Source organism: Schistocerca nitens, chromosome 5, assembly GCF_023898315.1.
Source record: "Schistocerca nitens isolate TAMUIC-IGC-003100 chromosome 5, iqSchNite1.1, whole genome shotgun sequence".
Lineage (NCBI taxonomy): Eukaryota > Metazoa > Arthropoda > Insecta > Orthoptera > Acrididae > Schistocerca > Schistocerca nitens.
Window position 1 is genome coordinate 856,484,119 of NC_064618.1, and position 22,103 is coordinate 856,506,221.

The 22,103-nt window shown below is 40.2% G+C and overlaps 1 protein-coding gene across 3 annotated transcripts in view; it reads right to left on the reverse strand.

Moving 5' to 3' along the window:
* LOC126259278 (RNA-binding protein Pasilla) overlaps positions 1-22,103 on the reverse strand; it is an 88,849-nt gene that overhangs the window by 8,669 nt on the left and 58,077 nt on the right. For all 3 annotated transcript variants that reach the window (XM_049955920.1, XM_049955921.1, XM_049955922.1), the window contains exons 4-6: positions 11,495-11,648; positions 11,185-11,397; positions 9,402-9,712 (exon numbers count right to left, since the gene is read on the reverse strand). In XM_049955920.1, coding sequence (XP_049811877.1) covers positions 9,402-9,712; positions 11,185-11,397; positions 11,495-11,648 — 678 coding nt within the window. The remainder of the gene's footprint in view (positions 1-9,401; positions 9,713-11,184; positions 11,398-11,494; positions 11,649-22,103) is intronic.

Here is a 22,103-nt window from a genome sequence, read left to right on the forward strand (position 1 = left end):
ATGGGAATTTTACTGCAGAACACAACCAAAGTGTTGTTGCTGTGGTCCTCAGTCTGAAGACTGGTTTGATGTAACACTCCGTGCTAGTCTGTCATGGGTACTTCTCCACCTTCCCATAATTACTGCAGCCAACATCCTTTACCGTTTTTAACTGCCATATTTTCCTAAACTACCAAAGTATGTATTCTTGATGCCTCGGGATGTGTCCAACCAACATATCCCTTCTTTTAGCCAAGTTGTACCTTAAAGATCTTTTATTCCCAACCTCCTAATTGGTTACCCTGTTCACGCACCTAACCTTCAGCAAATTTTTGAAGCACCACACTTCTAAAGTTTCTACACTGTTATTGTCTGTACTGTCATCCATGTTTCGCATCCAAAACATTGAATGTGCAGGATCCCTGTGATGTGTATAGGTCAAAATATTCAGGTAAATCCGTTTCATTTGAGTCTGGTGTGGAAAGGGTTATTTATATCCAATGTTAATTTAGTTTTTCAGAATCGCATTCCTTGCTGCTGGTAGTCTGCATTTTAACTCATTTTTCTTCAACCACTGACATTGTTCTGCCCAAATAGCAAAACTTATCTAACATTTATAATGTTTTCTCTTCCTAATCCAATTCTCTAGGCATTGACCAATTTAACTGGCTACACTATCACCTTTTTATATTCATCTTCCTACATACTTTTTTACGACATTAACTATTCCCTTCAACAAGTCCTTTGCCATATCTGAAAGAGTTACAATGTCATCAGTAAACAACAATGTTTTTATTTCTCTCACTGAACTTCAATATTGTTTCCTAATTTATTTTTTGTTTCCTTTACTGCTTCCTCAATGTGCATAGGGAATAACCTCAGTGACAGGCTACAGCCCTGCCTTGCTCCGTCTGCCTCTCTTTTAACATCTTTCTACTTTGACAGAAACCCATTACTATTTTTCCCTCCTACCTAAAATAGTTCAAAGAGTAGTCCAGTCAACACTGTCCTAAGCTTTGTCTAAATCTATAAACGCTATGAAGACAAAATTGCAATGATTACATTGTGATAGGTGCAAAATTCTTTCATTCCTTTCCCCCCAGTCCAAGACATCTCATTTATCCTTTTCCTACTACTGATTTCTGTTGTTCATCAGAATTAAAATTTCTTATCCCTTAAGAAACTGAATAACTTCTTTTATCTCATCATACAATTTTTTATTCCCCTCATTATGTGACGTTAGTACGCATTTACATTTTTATTAGTGTTGTGTGTCATGGCTCTGTGTATTTTGCCTACAATAATGCCTTCACTGTGCTGTACATAGTAATCAACCTGCATTCCTGCTCATTATTAGACCTACTGCTGTATTAACCCCATTCAACATTGTTAGTAACCTTGTTCTCACCCGACCAGAATTCCAGTTTATTCTGCCACTGCACTTCACTTATTCCCACCACCACAAAAGAATTCTATTCATTCACTTTGTTTCATACAGCTGGTTTATCAGTATTAAACTGTGAAAATCCAATGAAACCCAACAGGTAAAACCCTGACTGAACTACACAGTTGACACCAAATAGTTCTTGCCAAACTTGCTCTGACCGAAGTGTTGCTTGGTTTTCATGTCACATTGATCTATTAACACTCAAACCAGCATTTAGTATTTCTTATTATGATGTAAAATACACTCTTACATACTATTCCCAGACAACATAAACTATATTAACTAAACTGGGAAGTGCAAAAAGTAGTAAAACTATTGGTCCTCTGCACTGAAAGAAGTTCTATAGAAACCCAAAATGTATTAAAGATGCAGAACAATTTTCAAAGTCACTTAATATGAAAATTTGAGCGATGCAAATAATTAAAAAAAAAATAGTGGTAAACTGATCCCTGAAAATGGTATTCATTGTGTATGCTGAATGCACGACATCTGTAATAATCATAAGTACTGCACTACATCAATGACCTTCAATAGTCATCTGAACTGTCAGATAAAACATTTTCTTGAAAATCATATTCCCATATTCATGGAGTGTGAGTAAAAATATGCCTACTTTCTATTGTCAAGGCAATATGTGTGGAATAATATAGTTTTCTTGGTAAAATTGGATCCAGCAAGTGATGTTTGGGTTCCTTCCAGAAAAAAAAATTTTGAGGACATTATAATATTTTTACACAGAACTGAGATAAGCATGAAAGGAGAGATGTGATTAGTTACCAGAGTATAACTTGCTATTAATAGATGTGAAATAAGTATGTTTGAGAGCACACTTATGGCAACTTATTTGCTTTGTAACAACAGAGCCTTCATTATTCAACTGTGAAATGGATCTTGCAAATGTGTCAAAACAAAACAATTTGATGGCAATACTTTTTAACAGAATATACCACATTTTTAACTGAAATCTTAAATATTTGCAAAATTTTCTAAACCAATATCTGTTACTTCCCCTGAGTAGTCCTGCTCTCTTCCTGCCTCTGTCATTACCAGTCTCGTGCAAATACTACATAATGAAGTTCATAATGCACACTACACCTGAATGCTAAATACAGTGTAGACACATACTACTCAGATTACATTAGCATGATTTTTCAGCACTCTACTCATACAACAAAGAACTTGTGTTGCTTCAAAAATACTCTTACATCTATTCTACATCTACACAGATACTCCACAAGCCACTGTACGGTGTGTGGCAGAGGGTACCCTGTACTGCTACTATTAATGGACATTATTATGGGATGTGTCACCCTTCATTTTTATGATGGCTCGAGTTCTGCTGGGGAAACTTTCACGGAGGTGTCTGAATGTCTGAAGGAATGGCAGCTGTTTCTTCCTCATGAGCCAAAACCAGAGAAGATAGTGACATTGGAAGCTGGGGTCTGGAGCAAAGTCAACATTATAACTCATTCCAAAGGTGTTCCATTGGGTTCAGGACAGGACTGTGGATTGACCAGTCCATTTCGGGAATGATGTCCACAAATCAATTTCTATTACAGATGCTGCTTTATGATAGGGTGCACTGTCATGTCGATACAAACAGTACGAGGTTTCCAAACTGCTCCTCTACTGTACACAGCACACAATGCTGTAAAATATTTTCACATCCTAACACATTTAGTGTTTCCTCAATCACAATATAGGGTTCATACCCCATACTATAATACAACCTCCTGCACTTTTCACATGATGACAGGAAACAGTCTCCAAACCCAAACGCTCCATCAGATTCGCACAGGATATAGCAAGATTCATCCCTCCAAATTACTTGCTTCCAATCATCTGCTGCCCAGTGGCTTAGATCTTTATACTACCTCAAGCATCACTTAGCAATGACTAGAAAAAAAGTACGACTGACAAGGAGCTGCTCAGCCAATGTACCCCATTGTTCAAAACTACCTATACATTGTTATTGTGCTAGGTGGATTGCTGGCAGCACTTTGGAGCTCGCCAACTGAAGTCTTCGCAAATTTTTTACAACCACCCTCCGCAATGCTCAACCGTCCCACTCTACGAAGTCTTGGTTTAGTTGTGATTGTTGCTTCATGTTTCCACTTCACTATCACATCATCAACAGTCAACTCGACCAGCTTTAGAAGGGTTGAAATGTCTGATGAATTTGTTACTCGGGTGACATACAATACTAGCTCACACTTTTTAAGTCGTTGAGCTGTCCTGACCCACCCATTCTGGCGTTACTGCTTCTCTACTCGCAAACAATACTCTCCACCTCCTTTTATGCTGGTAGATCTGCCTCTCCTGGCATCTAACAGTCAATTCTGCATTACATTAAGGGTGTACTGATACTTTGCATCAGTAAGACTTTGCTTAGGTGACTCTTCAGTCTTATTTGCACTATCAGTTGTACAACTGCATAAATATTGTCTAATGGTTTGAGTTATAACAACCACCTTCACAGGACAAAATCAGTATACATTATTGGATCATATTTACATTTTCCTCAAATACGATACAACTAAATGTAAAACATACGTAACTATTTTAAGAGTCTGCCTGAACATAATCCAAATAAACATTTTGTACATTAGCACAATTACCGTAATGCACACTTGGTGAGAACGTTACACTTAAAAACTCAAGTTACTTTTATCAAGTGTGAAGTTCTCATCCAGGATACATTTCCGTAATTGCGCTAATGCACAGCACGTTTACACAGATTATGTTCAGGCAGACTCTTATGACAGTTACGTTTGTTCTACATTTGGTTGTATATTATTTGATGAAAATGTATTTTTGATTCATTCATGTATACTGTCTATCTGCTGTAAATATGGTTGTTGCTACTGAAACTGGTAGAGAATAAATATACAATTTTACTGCTGATGGTATGATTTCTTTCTAATATTTTTGATCAGATTGTTTATCATATGCCCCATTAACCTTGTCGCTCATCTACTACTACTACCACTAGTAGTAGTAGTAGTAGTAGTAGTAGTAGTAGTAGTTGTTTGGCCCCCTCCTACTTTTGTTCATGTCATTAATAACAAATCTTCTTGTTAAGGAACAGTAACACCTCTGAGGTATGGAAAGCTTAAAGCTGTAAGGTGCATTCACTTAAGAATTTGTGTAGATCAATATAGTTAGACTATACCTTTAAAGCAAGTCCTTCAAAACAGGATCCCTTATTATTTTCTAAGGTACACAATATGTATCAAAAACTCATTATTCTCTTATTAGAATTCATTATTTGAACATCCACCTACGCTCTGACTCTCACTCTTTACGTGTAGATTTTTCACCTGGATACAGTTTCACCCCAGTTTGAAGAAGTGCATCACCCCTAGTTTAATTCCACAACCCACATCAAAATATTTGATACTAAATATTTCCTTTGACATGATTACAGAAATTGTTTTACATCATTTACTGACACTGGCCACCGTCAGTGGTAGAAAGGTATTTCTATTTTACTTTGTCAACTATGAGCAGGGAACACAAAAACAGTACAATTAAACTACTTTTCATGCTGACTGAAAGCAGCAGATAACCAAATATTCAAACACTGCTAAATTTCTTCTACATATAAAGGATAGTTATTACCATCCATAAAACTTGTACTCTTATCAGATAAGACTGACTGTCAGATTTAGACTGATCATGGTCAAACTGTTTACAGCAGTCTAACAATAATTAGTTAATATTGCAGCTTTATAATATCTGATTCTCTATCAATGTGCAATGTGAAGATGGCTGATATTACAAAGTGTTGGACATCCATTCAGCATCTTTATAATTTTTTAGTTTTGTGAATTGAATTTTCCTTTTGATATCGTGTATAGTTTCACTAATTCTACAACCCTGACAGCTTGTTTCATGATGAGAGACACTGAACATGGATGGATGAGATAATGTCTGGGAACTTTGTATATTTTACACATCAATTTAAATTTGTATGTATTTCAGCATATTTCTTCCATTTGTGGCTATATTTACTACAATCCATGTTTTATATTACACCGAAATAAACCTTTAACATGCAAAATGGCAGCATTAAATGATAATGAATACTGCCAACAGTATCCATAATTTATGTTAAAAATTCATCTCGGGCAACACGAAAAGCTCCCACAGGTAATGTCTTGAATATAAAACAGCTTGATGTTGAAAATAAGCTTTCAATAGTTGGTAAATACACATTACATACATTATGTTTGACACTTATTTTGTTTAGACTATTATAAGGAAGAAAAGAGGTTACACTTAATTGAAAAAAGGAAATGATTTTCCAAACTGGGACAAGACAAAGAAAGAATCAATAATTGCAGCTTTCCTTATGATAGTTTGTCTCAAAGAAAACCATCACAGGTGGAAGGGACTATAAAAGAAGGAAGGAAGATTACAAACTCAATGTCCCAGCAGTGATGAAGGCATTAGACAGAACTCAAAGTTAGGATCAAGTTTGAAGAAAAGAAACTGTTATTGGCTTCATTTAAGGAACCATCTCTAATTCTGTCACAAGTAAGTGAACCACACACAACCTACACTAGCATGTCCAGGCAGGAATATGAACAAAACATAAAAGTACAGTACCATAACCACAGTACCAATCTTTTTCCTCAGAGATAAAAAGGAAAGAAAAGTTACAAATGGCGAAGTTTGGATAGAGAAGCCAATCACAAAAGGCAGGGTGTCCTCGGTAAATTTTTGTTCCTAATTAACAAACATACAGCAAAAGTACATTTCTATGGTGGTGATTGTGACTGTTTACTTGCAGACAATGAACATGTCAACAAAAAGAGACCTGATCACTGAAAAAAAGCACAACATAAAATGAAAATAACCAATGTGCAAGGGTTCTGAAAGTATGAAGAGGAAATTGTACAAGCAGAATAAGAATAAACAAACATATGTCATACGAATTTAGATGAAGAAAAGAAGTAAAACAAAAGTTTCACTGCTATTTATTTTTAACTGATTTTTTTAAACAAGAGCAGATTGTTATCCACAAATGAGAAGAAACAACAACAACACACCAAATATGCAGTGATAATAACACGTTTCCAAGAGTTAAGCCCAATGACAAAAACCAGACATTTATTCAGTCCATTTTTCTCTGAAAGTGTGTTCTGTAATAATGCACAGTTCACATAATACTGTAAGCCCAAGCAACGGAAACAGAAAAAATCTTGCTCCCATATTTAATGATTCTGATTTTATTGAGAGTTTTATCACATGGCAGTTACTGCCTCTTACCACAAAATATTCGAAAGGTTAAAATTTCAACTGATGAGGCCAGGCTACTAAGAATATTGTACACACACATGATCAGATTGGTAATAAATTTTCATGCCGGGCAATAAGAACCATGCGGACTGTGTAACATTATGGAAGATTGCTGAGTATCAAGATGACAGAACACACTTTTAAACATCTATCTAACGGTTTATTGACACCTGGTGTGAGTGCTGCCCAATGAAGACGCTATTCTTCAGAAGTATGTCTGTGTCATTCAATACTGAACAGTCAATGTTTATATTACAAAGTGGCAACAACTTACACCAGGTACTATGGTTCTCAAAATTCAATTGTTAATCAAGGTAACAGTCAAAAAGGCTTTATGAAGCATTGCATTCCATTTAAGGAGAATGTTTCAGAAACTTAAGATCCTCATAAAGTTTATGGTCAGTCTTCATGTCTCGCACTGCAAGTTTCCACTGGCAAAAAACTGTTAAAAGGTGGGAGAGAGAGCTTGTCATTTGCTCCACTGACAACACCACAGCTACAATTATGCATTTAGACCCTTTAGTAATAATAATCTAATGCACCAAGAAGCTTGAACACTGCGGTACTATCTCCAATCACTTTCAAGGCTGATTTGAAGATGAAATGTGCGCTCTTCTGGTTCTCAAATACCAAGTCCTACGCAAAACAGACGTACTGCTGTTAGCTATGTTGTTTCAAAAGATGTTACCTTCTTCAACTGAAGTTTCTACAGCTGTTACAATCCGTTTGTTTACTAAAAAGCATGCCTATGTACACTCCCCCCCCCCCCCCCCCCCACACACACACACGGGATAAGTGCATATATCTTTACAGTAAGATTAAAGCAATAAAAGAAAGATTTTGTTACTGAATCCTTCACTAATATCTTTTACAGCCTCACTGTTTTTATAGAACAATCATTGTACATGATCACTCTTGAACAGTTTGTCACCAAGTCAAGTGTAGAGAACTTCCTACCCATCATAATCACAACAATTTTGTTGTTTATTTTCTGTTTCCAGGGTCTCAATGTTGACATACCTCCCTGCTGCTGCAGAGAAGGGACCGAGCGAAGTGGCGCAGTGGTTAGCACACTGGACTTGCATTCGGGAAGACGACGGTTCAAACCCGCATCCGGCAATGCAGATTTAGGTTTTCTGTGATTTCCCTATATCACTCCAGGCAAATACCAGGGCACAGCCGATTTCCTTCCCCCTTCTTGATACCACCCGAGCTTGTGCTGTTGTCTCTAATGACCTCGATGTTGACAGGACGTTTCTTTCTTCCCCCTTCCTTACTATACAGATTAGCTTTCCTAATATATAACTTCTCTTACTATATTCTTGAATTAAATAGCCCAAGCTCTGGATGCAGTAATCAAAAAAACCAGTTCATACGACAAGCAGTAAGATTCTGATCCATCCCCCCCCCCCTTCAACATAAAAATGAACAAGAATATAAAACAACATTCTACTCTGACAAGACCGTAGCCCACACCACAATATTAGGGACATATTACAGGCATCACTGCATCAGTGATTGGCAAAACTCTATATACTGAAACATATACCACCTCTAATAAAATAGAATAATCAAACATGAATAACATTGCACATATCAATTAATCAACACTAAAGTATATGAATTAAAGTACTGCTTTTAGCCCTGTGCTGCATCCATAAAGGCATTTATACATGCCCTGTCACGCTAGCAAACTAACAGAGCGTGCATGGGCATAATGCCGTAAGTCATATTCCTAACAAGTACATACAGCACTTCAAAAATGACATAAACCTGGTTCTTGTGTTATTATTATTTAAAGCTAAAAGTCTGTTTACCTGAATTTTACCTTACATTTACTTCATAATTAATTAAAGGTTGAAGAAAATTATGCAGTCTACCTGTATGTTTAAAATGGTACAGTACAGAAAAATCGTCAAGAATACCTGACTGTAATGATACCAAGTTTCATAAAAGAAACTTGGCAGTTTCATGATAAGCTAGGATTTACGTTAATGTGACAAACACAAAGGAAATTAAGCTTCATGTTCAAATGCAGTTACGTGAGTAGAATGAAAGTTTATTATTGGCTCAATCTACATTAAGATGTTTATAATGATCAATACAAACTCTTGGATAAAACAACTTCATACAAGTATGTCCAAAAGGCTCACAAATCCAGAGGACAAGAAATATCCTTGCTCAATACTATGGAGGAGAAAGTATGTGTGGAACTGTGGTCACTATCTGTGAAAAATGACTTTATACTTCATCAATGAGAGTCAATTTTAATGAAACTTTTGGTGTGGCCTTCAGTATTCTGCAAAGACGATTGCTTACAAGATGAGAGTATACAAAATGAAAAACAACACTGAGTAAACAAAGAATACTACAGTTCTGCCCATGGCTCTACATGGGCATTTGTGTTCACACATCACGAACCACAAAAATAATAATAATAATAATAAAATAAACAATACAAATTGTGTGTGTTTTCTAGAAAGGCTGCCATAATTTAAGAATAAGACAAGTAACTGACTCTCATAATGAGAGATAAATAATTTAAACTTCAATGTACTAATTCAGAAGGCTTTGTTTTTATCTAGGGCCACTTCGTAAGCGGCCATCTGTCGAGTATAACCTGAGAGCGCGCCAGTCAGTCCCGTCACCACCGCGGCGCACTATTACGCACCGTGCCGATGGGCCCAAAGGCACCACCACCATTCGCTGCTGACGCAGGTGCATCTGCTCCTAAGTAGCCAGCTGGACCACTGCCCCCAGCTGCTGTCCCTGCACCTGCCAGACCGAGCCCCATGCCGAGGATTCCATAGCGAGCCAACGTGCTCATTGCAGCTGTTATTTCTCCTGTCGCTTGTTCCGAAAAGCCACTTCCACGTAACACGACTTGGATGTGTTCCAGTAACTGTGTTGTCAATGATGTACCTGCTGTTGGTGATCCTAAATTCAGGCTTAGGTTTAGTCCATTTAGTAGCATGCCTCCAACTGTGAGAAAGAAAAGAGCAAAATTAATTTCCTGATGACTATTTTTAAAGTTAATACCAACAGGCTACAAAATACTGCATTCTATGAGTTGTGATTGTCATGTAAACTCTAGCAGAATGTGAGGCCTCAAGTTATCTGACATTTTACAGCAACATAAAACAATTTTTATTTTGAGGACATAGAAAACATGCAGCATTCATGTGAAATGATGTAAACAAAAATGTATATAGACTGGCAACATAGGGGTTTCAAGTCTGCATCACTCAAATGTGATTAAGAGCTCAAATTATAGCACAAGTTCACTTAAACTATTCTTCAATTTGTGAAGCAAAATCCCACATTCCAAAAAGTTTGAGTTCAGACTTACAGGAAATCTCCAGACACATGCTCTCAAATTGCCTGTTTATATTTTTTAACCTTACAAAATCATTTATTAAAGCAGATAAAATATGGGAATTTTATATCTGGACGAAGACATCTGTGGCCATTGTCTTTCAATTTTTTTTTTTTTTTTGTTTATACCTACATCACATCCCAAGAGTTTCATAAAATACATCATTTGAATGGATGCTAAGGTTAGCAATACGTGAATAAAGTGCATTATTGGTCGTCAGTTTTGGTTTTATTTTACTGATTGATGAACTTGAAGAAACCAGTTGCTGTGGCATATCTCTGCCTTTCAAACTCAAGGAGGCAGTTTACATTTTCAAGTGTCTATCATGCTTCAACTGCAAGGTTTACAGCAGCTGTACAAGCACAAATGCTGTAGGACAACTATAGTTGCCAACCAGGACAAAGAAAGATTGTATCCATCACTGACACTAAGGGGCCATTCTATCAATTACATCAATTCCCTCTTATGCTATGGTAAGTAACTCATTAGCAAATATAAAAGGATGCTGTAATTTCATATACCTGTCCACTCATTTCTATGTTCTGCCACTGATGACCTGTTTGCTTATCTCTCTGTTGCACATGACAATCATGCTCTGGAAAGTGTGTGTTACTGCTGCATATCTGCACCTTCCATAGAACCCATCGGATATAATTTTGAAGCCCCTCCACCACACAAGGGGAGAAGTAGAGAGGGGAGGGGTGGGACAGGATGGTGTGTGTGTGTGTACACATGGCTCTGAGCACTATGGGACTTAACTGCAGAGGTCATCAGTCCCCTAGAACTTAGAACTACTTAAACCTAACTAACCTAAGGACATCAGACACATCCATGCCCGAGGCAGTATTCGAACCTGCGACCGTAGCGGTCGCGCGGTTCCAGACTGTAGGGCCTAGAACCACTCGGCCACACCGGCCGGCTCTGTGTGTGTGTGTGTGTGTGTGTGTGTGTGTTGTGATGATAATTTTTAAATGTTTTACAATATGCAATCATGCAATTAATCTGACAGTGGCACCTTGCAAGTGATCAAAGACAATAACCAAACAGTTTAACACCTATGTGTAAACAAGCAACCCACCTGTAGTATTCAGACTGGCAGTTGAGCTGAATGTGCCAGAATGCATAGGAGTATGCTGTCCACTATTTGCATATGGAGAGCCTGTTGGGTTATAATTAGCAACAGGGCCAGAAACATCTGCATAACTTACATTAAGGCAACTACCACTTTGAGGGTCTTCAACAATTTTTACTAAAATCATTCTGCAAGCAGTCTTATTGCTTTCCATGTCACCTGTACAAAAAGAAGAACATTTATTTAAAACCTTACATTATTCACTTTCATCAAATAAAATTGAGTAATTTGAAAAATATGGAAACAGCATACATACCAATGACAGTTATGCATCTCTCCTGAAGAGTCTGATCTTTTGCTTTTTGAGAAATCTGGACGTATGAACCACTCTCCTCTTTAATTTGCTTAATGTAATTCCCACCCTTGCCAATAATCATTCCAGCAGTGCTGTTTGGTACTAGTATTTTAACCTATAAAGACCAAATTAAGTTAGACATTTCTGGATGTTGACTAATGTTTTATGTCTTTTCATTAAACAATTAAATAACGAACATAGAGTGCTCAATGAAGTACTGTAATGTGAAAAATAGTCAAAGAAACTAAATAATGTTAGGAAATTATGAAAACTGATACATAAAATCATGGTCGGTTGGTTAGTTGTGGGTTAAGAGACTACGCTGTGAAGGTCATCTTCGAGTCACTCTGCCCAGGAGTAGTTCATCTGGTGTCGGTGATGTCCACCAGAGACGTGTTTTGATGGTATCAGAGCTGAGAAATAGTTTCAGAAGTATGTGGAATGGGACAGTACACAGATCAGAGCAGAAAAGTGGTCCCCCCTGGGCTCATCCGTGGCGAGAGATATCCCACCCGCACCTGACCCCTGCCACACAATTAAGGGCCAAGACTGAGCAAAGGATGCCTTCTAGTCAGGACATTCAGAACTAAAGTGAGAAGGCTAAAAATTTAACGGGCATCAGTTGGACCGTCAAAAGTAGAAAGTAGATGGGACAAACAGGGAAGGCAGCAGGTGGGTATCCACAGGGTTCTGCAAGTGAAAGGGGCAGGCTCCATCCCTGAACCAGTCAAGGCACTGAAGAACACCCACTATTTAACAGATCGCTACCTCTAAAACGGAAAATAGGGTGGGGCACGAAAAGAAGCAAACATCTAACAAGAACTTAAAACAGAGTAAAATAGGAATGGAAGATGCAGCTGGCAAAGGAGGCATATCCCCTAGACCTAGCATCCAGTGGAAGCTGCCCCAACTTCAACCACCCAGCCCTCGCCACAAAGGTAGTTTAAAACCTTAAATCTCTGAATAAAAACCACTTTTTATGGAGATAACAGAGAACCGGTTCAACTGACTGTGAATCGTACGGTGATATGAGAGGCAAAGAATTTAGAAGACTACGTTTACCATGGAGGACCATAAAGAGGGGGCATTCCACCAGGATCTGAGCTACCGTCTGTAAGACTGCATTCACATTTTGGGGGTGGCTTGCTACATAAACTAAAACTGTAGTTAGTCTGGGGATGACCGAAGCAGACGCAACATAGGAGGAGAATGGAATGACAAGCACCATACAGCGGTAGTCTTCTCAGTGGTGTGGAGTTTATTAGACGAGGCAGTAATCCACCATATTATTCCATTTCTGACAAGGGAACCTCCCCATCGCACCCCCCTCAGATTTAGTTATAAGTTGGCACAGTGGATAGGCCTTGAAAAACTGAACACAGATCAATCGAGAAAACAGGAAGAAGTTGTGTTGAACTATGAAAAATATAAGCAAAATATACAAACTGACTAGTGCATGGGCAACATCAAGGAGAGTGTGAGTTCAGGAGCGTCGTGGTCCCGTGGTTAGCGTGAGCAGCTGCGGAATGAGAGGTCCCTGGTTCAAGTCTTCCCTCGAGTAAAGAGTTTATCTTTTTATTTTCAGAAAATTATCAAAGTTCAGGCACTCACACATAATCAACTTCGCTCTCCAAAATTCCATGACAAAAGAAAAATTTGAAAAAGTTAAACACATATGTTTTGACAGAGCACAGGGAAAACTGTGCGACTGTGAAATTTTTGCATTCATTTGTTGCAGTTTATGTGCCAAACTCTTACGATTTCATTACTTTTTTGGGACTGATTATCACATCCACAAGAAAACCTAAATCGGCCAAGGTAGATGAATCTTTTCACCCATTCGCCAAGTGTACAAGTTAGGTGGGTCGACAACATATTCCTGTCATGTGACGCACATGCTGTCACCATTGTCGTATACAATACATCAGACGTGTTTTCCTGTGGAGGAATCGGTTGACCTGTGACCTTGCGATCAAATGTTTTCGGTTCCCATTGGAGAGGCACGTCCTTTCGTCCACTAATCGCACGGTTTTGCAGTGCAATCGCAAAACACAGACACTAAACTTGTTACAGTGAACAGAGACGCCAATGAACGAATGGACAGATCATAACTTTGCGAAAATAAAGAAAGTAAAGGTTTCACTCGAGGGAAGGCTGAAAAGAGCACCTCTCGTTCCACAGCTGCTCACGCAAACCACGGGACCACAGTGCTCCTGATCTTAAACTCTCCTTGTGTTGCCTATGTTGCACATGGACTACTCAGTTTGTATATTTTGCACATTTTTTTCATAGTTCCATACAACTTCTCCCTGTTTTCTCGATTGATCTGTGTTCAGTTTGTCAAGGCCTATCCACTGTGCCAACTTATAACTAAATCTGAGGGGGGTGCGATGGGGAGGTTCCCTTGTGAGTGAGCTCCTGATCTTAAACTCTCCTTGTGTTGCCTATGTTGCACATGGACTACTCAGTTTGTATATTTTGCACATTTTTTTCATAGTTCCATACAACTTCTCCCTGTTTTCTCGATTGATCTGTGTTCAGTTTGTCAAGGCCTATCCACTGTGCCAACTTATAACTAAATCTGAGGGGGGTGCGATGGGGAGGTTCCCTTGTGAGTGAGCAGGAGCAGAGCCCTTATATGCACTCGCAAATCCGCACCTCGGATCATCAAAGCAAATGTGGAATGAGCAATCGTTTCTTTAGCCAAAAAGTCTGCCAGTTCATTCCCAGGGATACCCGTATGACCTAGGGGGTCCAGAGATATACAACTGAGCAGGCTGTACAACTAAGTTCAAGGATAGGTCATAAATAGCACATATCACAGGGTGACAAGAGTAACACTGATCAAAAGCACGGAGACTGCTCATCAAGTCACCACAGATTTAAACATGGCCCAAAGATACCCGTTCAATAAAATGTTGGGCTCTGTTTATGGCTATTGGCTCCACCATAAACACACTACAAGTTCATACAGAGTGACAATTATTGAACTATATGGAAAAAAAAAAAATTAGTTATTAGTTACAAACTCAGGCGTGCACAAACTTTATTCAACATGTAAACATCACTACAGACATTCGGATTTAGGTTATGACATGTTTGATATGCCTGCCATCATTGGTGATGATGTGGTGCAGACGAATAGCAAAATTCCAAGTGACCCGCTGAAGTGTCTGAACGTTTATGCTGTCAATGATCTCCTGGATGGCTGTTTTCAGCTCAGCAATGGTTTTGGGGTTATTCTTGTACACCTTGTCCTTCATATAGCTCCACATAACGGAGTCTGATGTGTTCAGGGTTGCAGAATATGGCGGCCCATGCCAGAGGCCTCTGGGTACCCCCAGAGCCAGAATGTGGTCCCCAAAATGCTCCTCCAGGACATCAAACACTCTTCTGCTTCAATGGGGTCTAGCTCCACTTGCATAAACCACATCTTTTTGAAATCAGGGTCACTTCAGATAATGGAGATGAAATCATTTTCCAAAACCTTTACATATCATTTGATAGTCTTCATGCCATCAACAAATATCACACCGCTTATTTCATGATTGGACATTGCACATCACACTATCACCCATTGAGGGTGAAGAGACTTCCTGATATGAAATGTGGATTCTCAGTCCTCCAAATGCACGAATTTTGTTTATTGACGAACCCATCCAAATGAAAGTGGGTTTCATCACTAAACAAAACCATGCATGCGCATACTAATTTGCACCATGGTAGCTGTCGATATACATTAGGTTCTTGCTTGGCTTAAGGATTGGGACGATGATTGTATCTTGCTATTGTGATGAGAAGACACCTTCAAGCCAAATATGTTTAAAGACAGTGAGCAGATGTAAACTTTGAGTAACATTCAGATGTCTGATCATCTCATAACGAATTGATATCAGGGCAGGGGCCATATGATGAGATGAGGCAAGAGTTTGATGCAGTTCACAGTCAGTGAAAGGTTCATTATATAATTCAGCTTGGCAGGGGCTGAAATATAGGAAGACGTCTTCAATTTGTTTCCACGTTAGGAAGGTAGCCAGGTAAGGGGAGGGCATTGACACTGGCGCAGAGTTGGTTGCAAGGTGTTCAGCCAGAACAGACACACAGGTATGAAGGAGGAAACTTTGAATAGTGGTTGATCTTTGGTGGCCCATTGGACTACGGAGCTTGGCCCATACCTGACAGAAGGTGGCACACGTTCTTACTTCGCTTAAGTAGGTGACGAGCCTTCATACAGTGCCGCTTAAAAGTGAGGAGGGCGGTCAGCGAAGGAGCCACTCAATAAGTCGCAGGGGCCTACGACATCCTGAGCAACTGTTGCAACGTCTGTAGTCCATCGAGGGGCTGGCCGGCAGTAGAGCGTACCTGAAGAAAAAGGAATAGCAGTTCCACTGGTGCAGCCGATTGTGTTGGAGATGTCTCCCACAACCTTGCCGCTGCAAACTGACAGGGGGTGAAAGTTGTTTTTTTTTGTTATGGTTTTTGGGCGCAAAACTGCTAAGGTCATTAGCACCCGGTCTGTGACAGGAAAAGGTAAAAAAACGAAACTGGAAACCAGCAGCAATGGGAACGAAACTAAAAACAGAAGAAAAGCGTAAAAAACCACTATAGAAGGGGCTTGGTTGTACCCAAAAAGAGCTTCAAATGACTGACGTCATCTCACGGGAACTAATAAACTCGAGAACGCGATCAGCTGAGCGCGTGTCATCTGTTCAATTGGAAGATGTATCAGGCGACAGCTGTAGACGAGTGCATAACGGAGTAAAATAGGGGCACTCAAGTAAAAGGTGTCTTACCGTCCACAGCTGAGAGCAGTGGGAGTGGGGGGAGGATCGCCACTTAAAAGATGTTGATGGCTAAAAAGACTGTGCTCCTATCCGGAGTCTAGTTAAAATTACCTTCTCCCGACGACGTGTTCGGGAGGAAGAGGTCCAAGCACAGGGAAGAGCTTTCACATCCCGCAATTTATTATTGGGAAGTGTCGACCAATGTGCGTGCCATAAAAGAGCAATACGACGACATAAAACACTCCGTAGATTGGCGAAGGGAATCATGCAAATAGCTGGCTGAAGAAGAGAGACTGCAGCCTTGGCTGCTATATCGGCCACCTCATTTCCACAGATACCAACGTGTCCTGGGATCCAGTGGAACGCCACAGAGACGCTCCCCAAGTGGAGCAAGTGGAGGCAGTCCTGAATCCGGTGGACCAGAGGGTGGACAGGGTAGAGAGCTTGGAGACTGAGGAGACAGCTGAGAGAATCTGAACAGATAACATACTGTATCCGCCGAGGGCGACGAATGTATTGGACAGCCTGGAGAACAGCGTAAAGCTCCGCAGTATAAACCGAACACTGGTCGGGAAGCCGAAATCAATTTGGGATGTCGCCAACAATATAGGCACTCCCTACACCAAACGATGTTTTTGAGCCCTCAGTGTAAATAAATCTGGCTTCCTTCATTTGTGCACATAAGAGCAGCAAATGCCCGATGATAAACAAGTGAAGGGGTACCATCCTTGGGAAACTGACAAAGGTCACGGAGCAGGCAGGTCCGGGGACGGAGGCTGTGCTGTACCCCAAGTTGTCAGGAAAGTTTTAGGAAAGCAGAAGGAAAGAGAATGGAGCAGTTGATGGAAGCGGACTCCCGGTGGTAGTAGGGAGGAAGGGCGGCCTGCATACCCTAAATCCAAGGAGGCATCAAAAAAAATGTCATGGGCCGGATTAGCAGGCATGGAAGACAGATGGCTAGCATAACGACTCAGAAGGACAGCTCGCCAATTGGACAGGGGAGGTTCAGCAGTCTCAGTGTAAAGGCTTTCCACAGGGCTGGTGTAAAAAGCTCCAGACACTAAACGCAATCCACGGTGGTGGATAGCGTCGAGACGCCGAAGAATAGGCGGCCGAGCAGAGGAGTAAACTATGCTTCCATAGTCCAGTTTCGATCGCACTAAGGGGGTGAAAGTGACAGCAGAAATATTTAACTGCCAGTTGCTCTCAAAGAGAGCATAAAGCTAATTGGGCTATCTAGCAGCAACAAAGAAGAGACAAGAACCACCAGCAAGTGGTCATTGTGTCAAAGATCATCGTGAAGGGACTAACATACCAAAGCACCAAGGTTGGGAGAAAAGATCATAAGATTGATAGTTTTATTACCACCATGAGCAGTGCTGAAGAGGGAAGGAGTACTGTCACCGAGGAGGCACAGAGCGAGATTGGAAAGAAGCTGATCAGAAGACACCATCCAGATAGTGTTACTTGCCCACAGGAGTGGCATGCACTGAAATCTTCAGGCAGAAGAAAAGCAGGATTAAGGTGGTCATCTTAAAGGAAATAAGTGCCTTACTTGAATGTGAATGAATGTTACAAGTGTTGATCGCTGGGATGGTTTGCACTGGGACCACTAGTGCTTGGAACATGGTAAAGAGGAGAATCCACTCACTGACGACATCTATGTGAACCAACATAAACACACCTTCTGTTGTCCGCCCGGGGCTAGTACAACTCTGAGAATGCATGGCAACCACAAAGCTCTGGGCAATGGACATCAGTGAAGCGTATTTCTTTGAGGGTCATACACACTGCACAATAAGAGGAAATTCCTTGCTGCAGTTCTGGCTGGTAAATTTAGTATCTGTTATAGGTACATTTGATCATCATGGTGAAGGTGTGGGGCCAGGAGGACTGATCATGTCCCCAGACTGCTGTCTGTCACTAGTGAGAGCAGGACAATGTCGAAATGAACACTGGCTCAGAATCCGGCATTGTGGGGGAACCAACGCCTCCAGGGTCACTGGAATAACCTTTGACGATTCTTCTTCCTCTGGTGCTCCTCCTCCACCTCTTGTTTCACAGCTGAATTTCTTGAAGAGGGTTTATCCACTTACAGGGGTGGCTCATTTAGCTATTGGCTGGTTTCAGGGGACAGGGATGCTGGGGACGAGCCCTGTTACTGGTAGGTGCCTGAAGTGGTGTTGCAGGAATCACAAGACCGGAGAGTGTCGGTATATCCGGTTTGAACTGCTAACAGCAGCGACTTTTGCACAATTGGTCATCATGTCGACAGGATGCCTCAGTATGGCAGGCAGTGTCAAGTGATTCATATTTTTGCATTTTCTTCTCTTTTTTAAATACTAAATAAATTAGTGACCATGGAGGAAGGAGTTCAGTACACCTGACACACAACCGTGGTGCTGCAAAAGAACGACCCTCATGGAGTGATCTTCAGTTATCACATTTTAGGGCTGGCCATGAAGAAGGATGACCCAAGCATAAACAAGAGCGTGTATCTGTTGTATACAGCTGACAAAATGTAAACCTCGCTGTTCGAGATTGGCTTGGTGCTTCTTGTCTGTCTCAAAAGTAAAGTTCCTGCGAAAGAACTTCCTGTACAATATTCAGAATTTTATGTGGGGCAATAATCAGTTATGACACCCAGCCATTCATACACCTGAAGAGTTTGAGATTAGGAGCAGAGGTGTCCTTAATAGAAATCCTCTGAAAATTTCCCCCCAACTTCTCCGTATTTTTCCTCTTAAAAAAAGAAAAAAAAGTTTTGTCGTCATAAAAGCCTCTCTCTCTTTTCCGATACACACCAGGTATTAGGTAAAGACCTGTCTGTTGGAACTGCCACTGTGTTGGTTCACTGTGATAGGAGGAGGAGGAGGAGGAGGAGGAGGAGGAGGAGGAGGAGATCCCATCAACAATGAGGTCATTAGAGACGGAGCACAAGCTCACATTGGGGAAGGATGGAGAAGGAAATTGGCCACGCCCTTTAGAAGGAACCATCCCAGCATTTGTACTAAGTGATTTAGTGAAATCACAGCAAACCTAAATGAGAATGGCCGGATGCGGCTTAAAACTATCATCCTCTCGAATGTGAGTCCATTGTGCAAACCAGTGTGCTACCCTGCTCGGTAAATCTGGTATGTTTCATGTGCAAAATGTCCACCCTAATGCCACCTACTCCTATCAAGAGCTCTCCCATGTGTGCCACCCAGCCACAGCAAAGGTCATCTAGTATGATAGCCATTGCCACAAGTCCTCATGCTCCTAGGAGATGGGTATCTACTCCTTGGCATATGCAATGAGCTACCAAGTCAGGCCTAAGTGTGATCCCTGTGCGGTCACAAGTTCTACCAAATAGTACATAAAAACCACACAATGTTGGATTGGCTACCATCTTAAGTGCATATATGCATATCTGAGTCAATACAATTATTGCTCATGAGGGTCAACAACACTGTAGGCAGCAGATCCACACTACAGAGAGGGGTGGGAAGAAATTAAAAAAATTTAAACTTTAGGTCAAACCTCAATGGAAGCAAAATTAATTCAGGTAAAAAGTGATGTAATGGAAAAAAATTAAGACACTAATGAAAGAGAGCACAACCTAGGGAAATAGTCAGGTCAATATCAAAGGCTGCCACTGTGAACAAGAAAAAGTGTTAACATTTGTCGGAGTGTGCAGCACAAGGAACGAATTAGCCACTGCCTAGTTACCAGTTACTGAAAAGTAAAGAATAACATCAGTACAGAAATGTATATGTCAAGTGTAAAAGTAAGAGCACAGATGACTGAAAAAATAGGGAGAAAGTAAATTAAAAACACAAAGATCAAATAAAAACTGACCAGTGAAATTCATGAGCAGGTATAGATAAGAGACTGAGATCACAATAAAGGAGGCATAAAACATCAGAAAACAAAGAGGGGGTAGAGAAGCAGTAAAAATTACGGAAGTTTAAATGAAACACTGGCAGGTGGGGCAAAGGAATTCATGCTTCTAAAGACTATTCTGGGATGGAGTAATTCTGGGATTCCCCCACATGCTGCATCTAGATCTACCTCTGGACCTTTTTGCTCTTTCAGATCCCCTTGCTCCTGTTGGTGCACCTTTCTCGGTCAGTTTTATTCTTTCCCAATTTTACAGAGTTTCGTAAATCTCCCTATCAATGCACTTATTCTATCCTCTCTGAAATCCAACTATGTTAGCTCATCTTGGTTTCAACAATTCCCTTTTATAACGCCTCCCCCACAAAAACACACACAAAGATGGCCTGTTGAAGTGTAAATGTGCATCTAGATATCCATTTTTGTTCTGCAATGGGGTCTATATCAATTATTCTCTACTTACACTTGTATAGTGACATTTCTGCAAATCTGGTTAGCTTTGTTAAGTCCATTTGAATGAGTATCTATCTCATGTAGGAATAATACATAAGAAGGGCTCAAAATACAGAAGGGCGAGAGGAAGGAGAAACTCACACCTCGAAAATTCCAATACTACAAGTTTTTCAGCAATGACAAATGAGTTCACATCTGTTTAGACAGTACCAGCAACCCTGTATCTTTATCCCTTAAATAAGAACAAATACTTTTTTGCTCATCCATGTTTAATACAATCATTGAGGGTTTACCAGCAATAATGTAAAGAAAAGAACGAAGCTCCCAAATACAAATTTGAGCATAAATGTTCAGGTTTTTATGGTCACTTTTGGATGTCTTGTCTTGTCAGCACCCATCTCAGGAGCTTTGAGAGAGTCATTTGGTATTGTTTTCCCCTACATTCTGACAGCACTAATGGCTGGTGCTGTCTAAGACTTACGTGCCATCTTCAATAGAGGGTGAACTTTGACAATGCCAGTCACTGGTGACAGTGAAACACCTTCAAAAACACTACACAATCATTGGCTGAAGATCTTGAGATGAGTGCTAGAAAGACAAATGAATTTGAATCACTGCTCCCAAGTCTCATTTTCCACTGCTACAATGATTTGTTTTTCTGTTAGCAACTTGTAGCTTTCATCGCTTGTATGATGTAATGGCTTTGAATGATCTATTTACAAGTTAATAAATTAATTTGTATTTCAATATGGCTGCACAGTGACAATTTACAGGCAAGTTCACATAACAAGAAACAATGTTTAGATTAACGAAGTGTTAATAAGGCCTTTTTTTAAACATAAAAATATAAACATTTCTTCTGAGGCCTAATGGACTATTTACTAAAAGCTTCATGAGAATATGTGGACTGTGACCCCGTAGTTAAAATATTACCCTACCCAACTCTTTAAACTGACCCAACTGTTCATAAAATTTTTTTACATGATCAAAGTGAGCATTGTATTGGTTGACAAACAATTGTCAAGAACGTATCTGCTCATGGTATTATTGAGAAAAAATAAGACATATGAATCAACTCACTGATCTCTCTCTCACTCTCTGACTTGCAGTGACAAAATTCTGAAGTGGCTTAAAAAAGAGTTATTTACAAAGCTTTACTATGTGTTGCAATAAAAAAAATTAAAGACTCAGTCATCCTTACTAGCTCTGGGCCATACTTTTTACCAGCTGTGTATCCTTTGATAAGCAGAATTGAATATGGTGTGTGTGTGTGTGTGTGTGTGTGTGAGAGAGAGAGAGAGAGAGAGAGAGAGAGAGGGGGGGGGGAGAGAGGGGGGGAGAGGGGGGGGGAGAGAGAGAGAGGGAGGGAGAGAGAGAGAGAGAGAGAGAGAGAGAGAGAGAGAGAGAGAGAGAGAGAGAGGGGGGGGGGGGAGGAGTAATCTATGATTATTTTA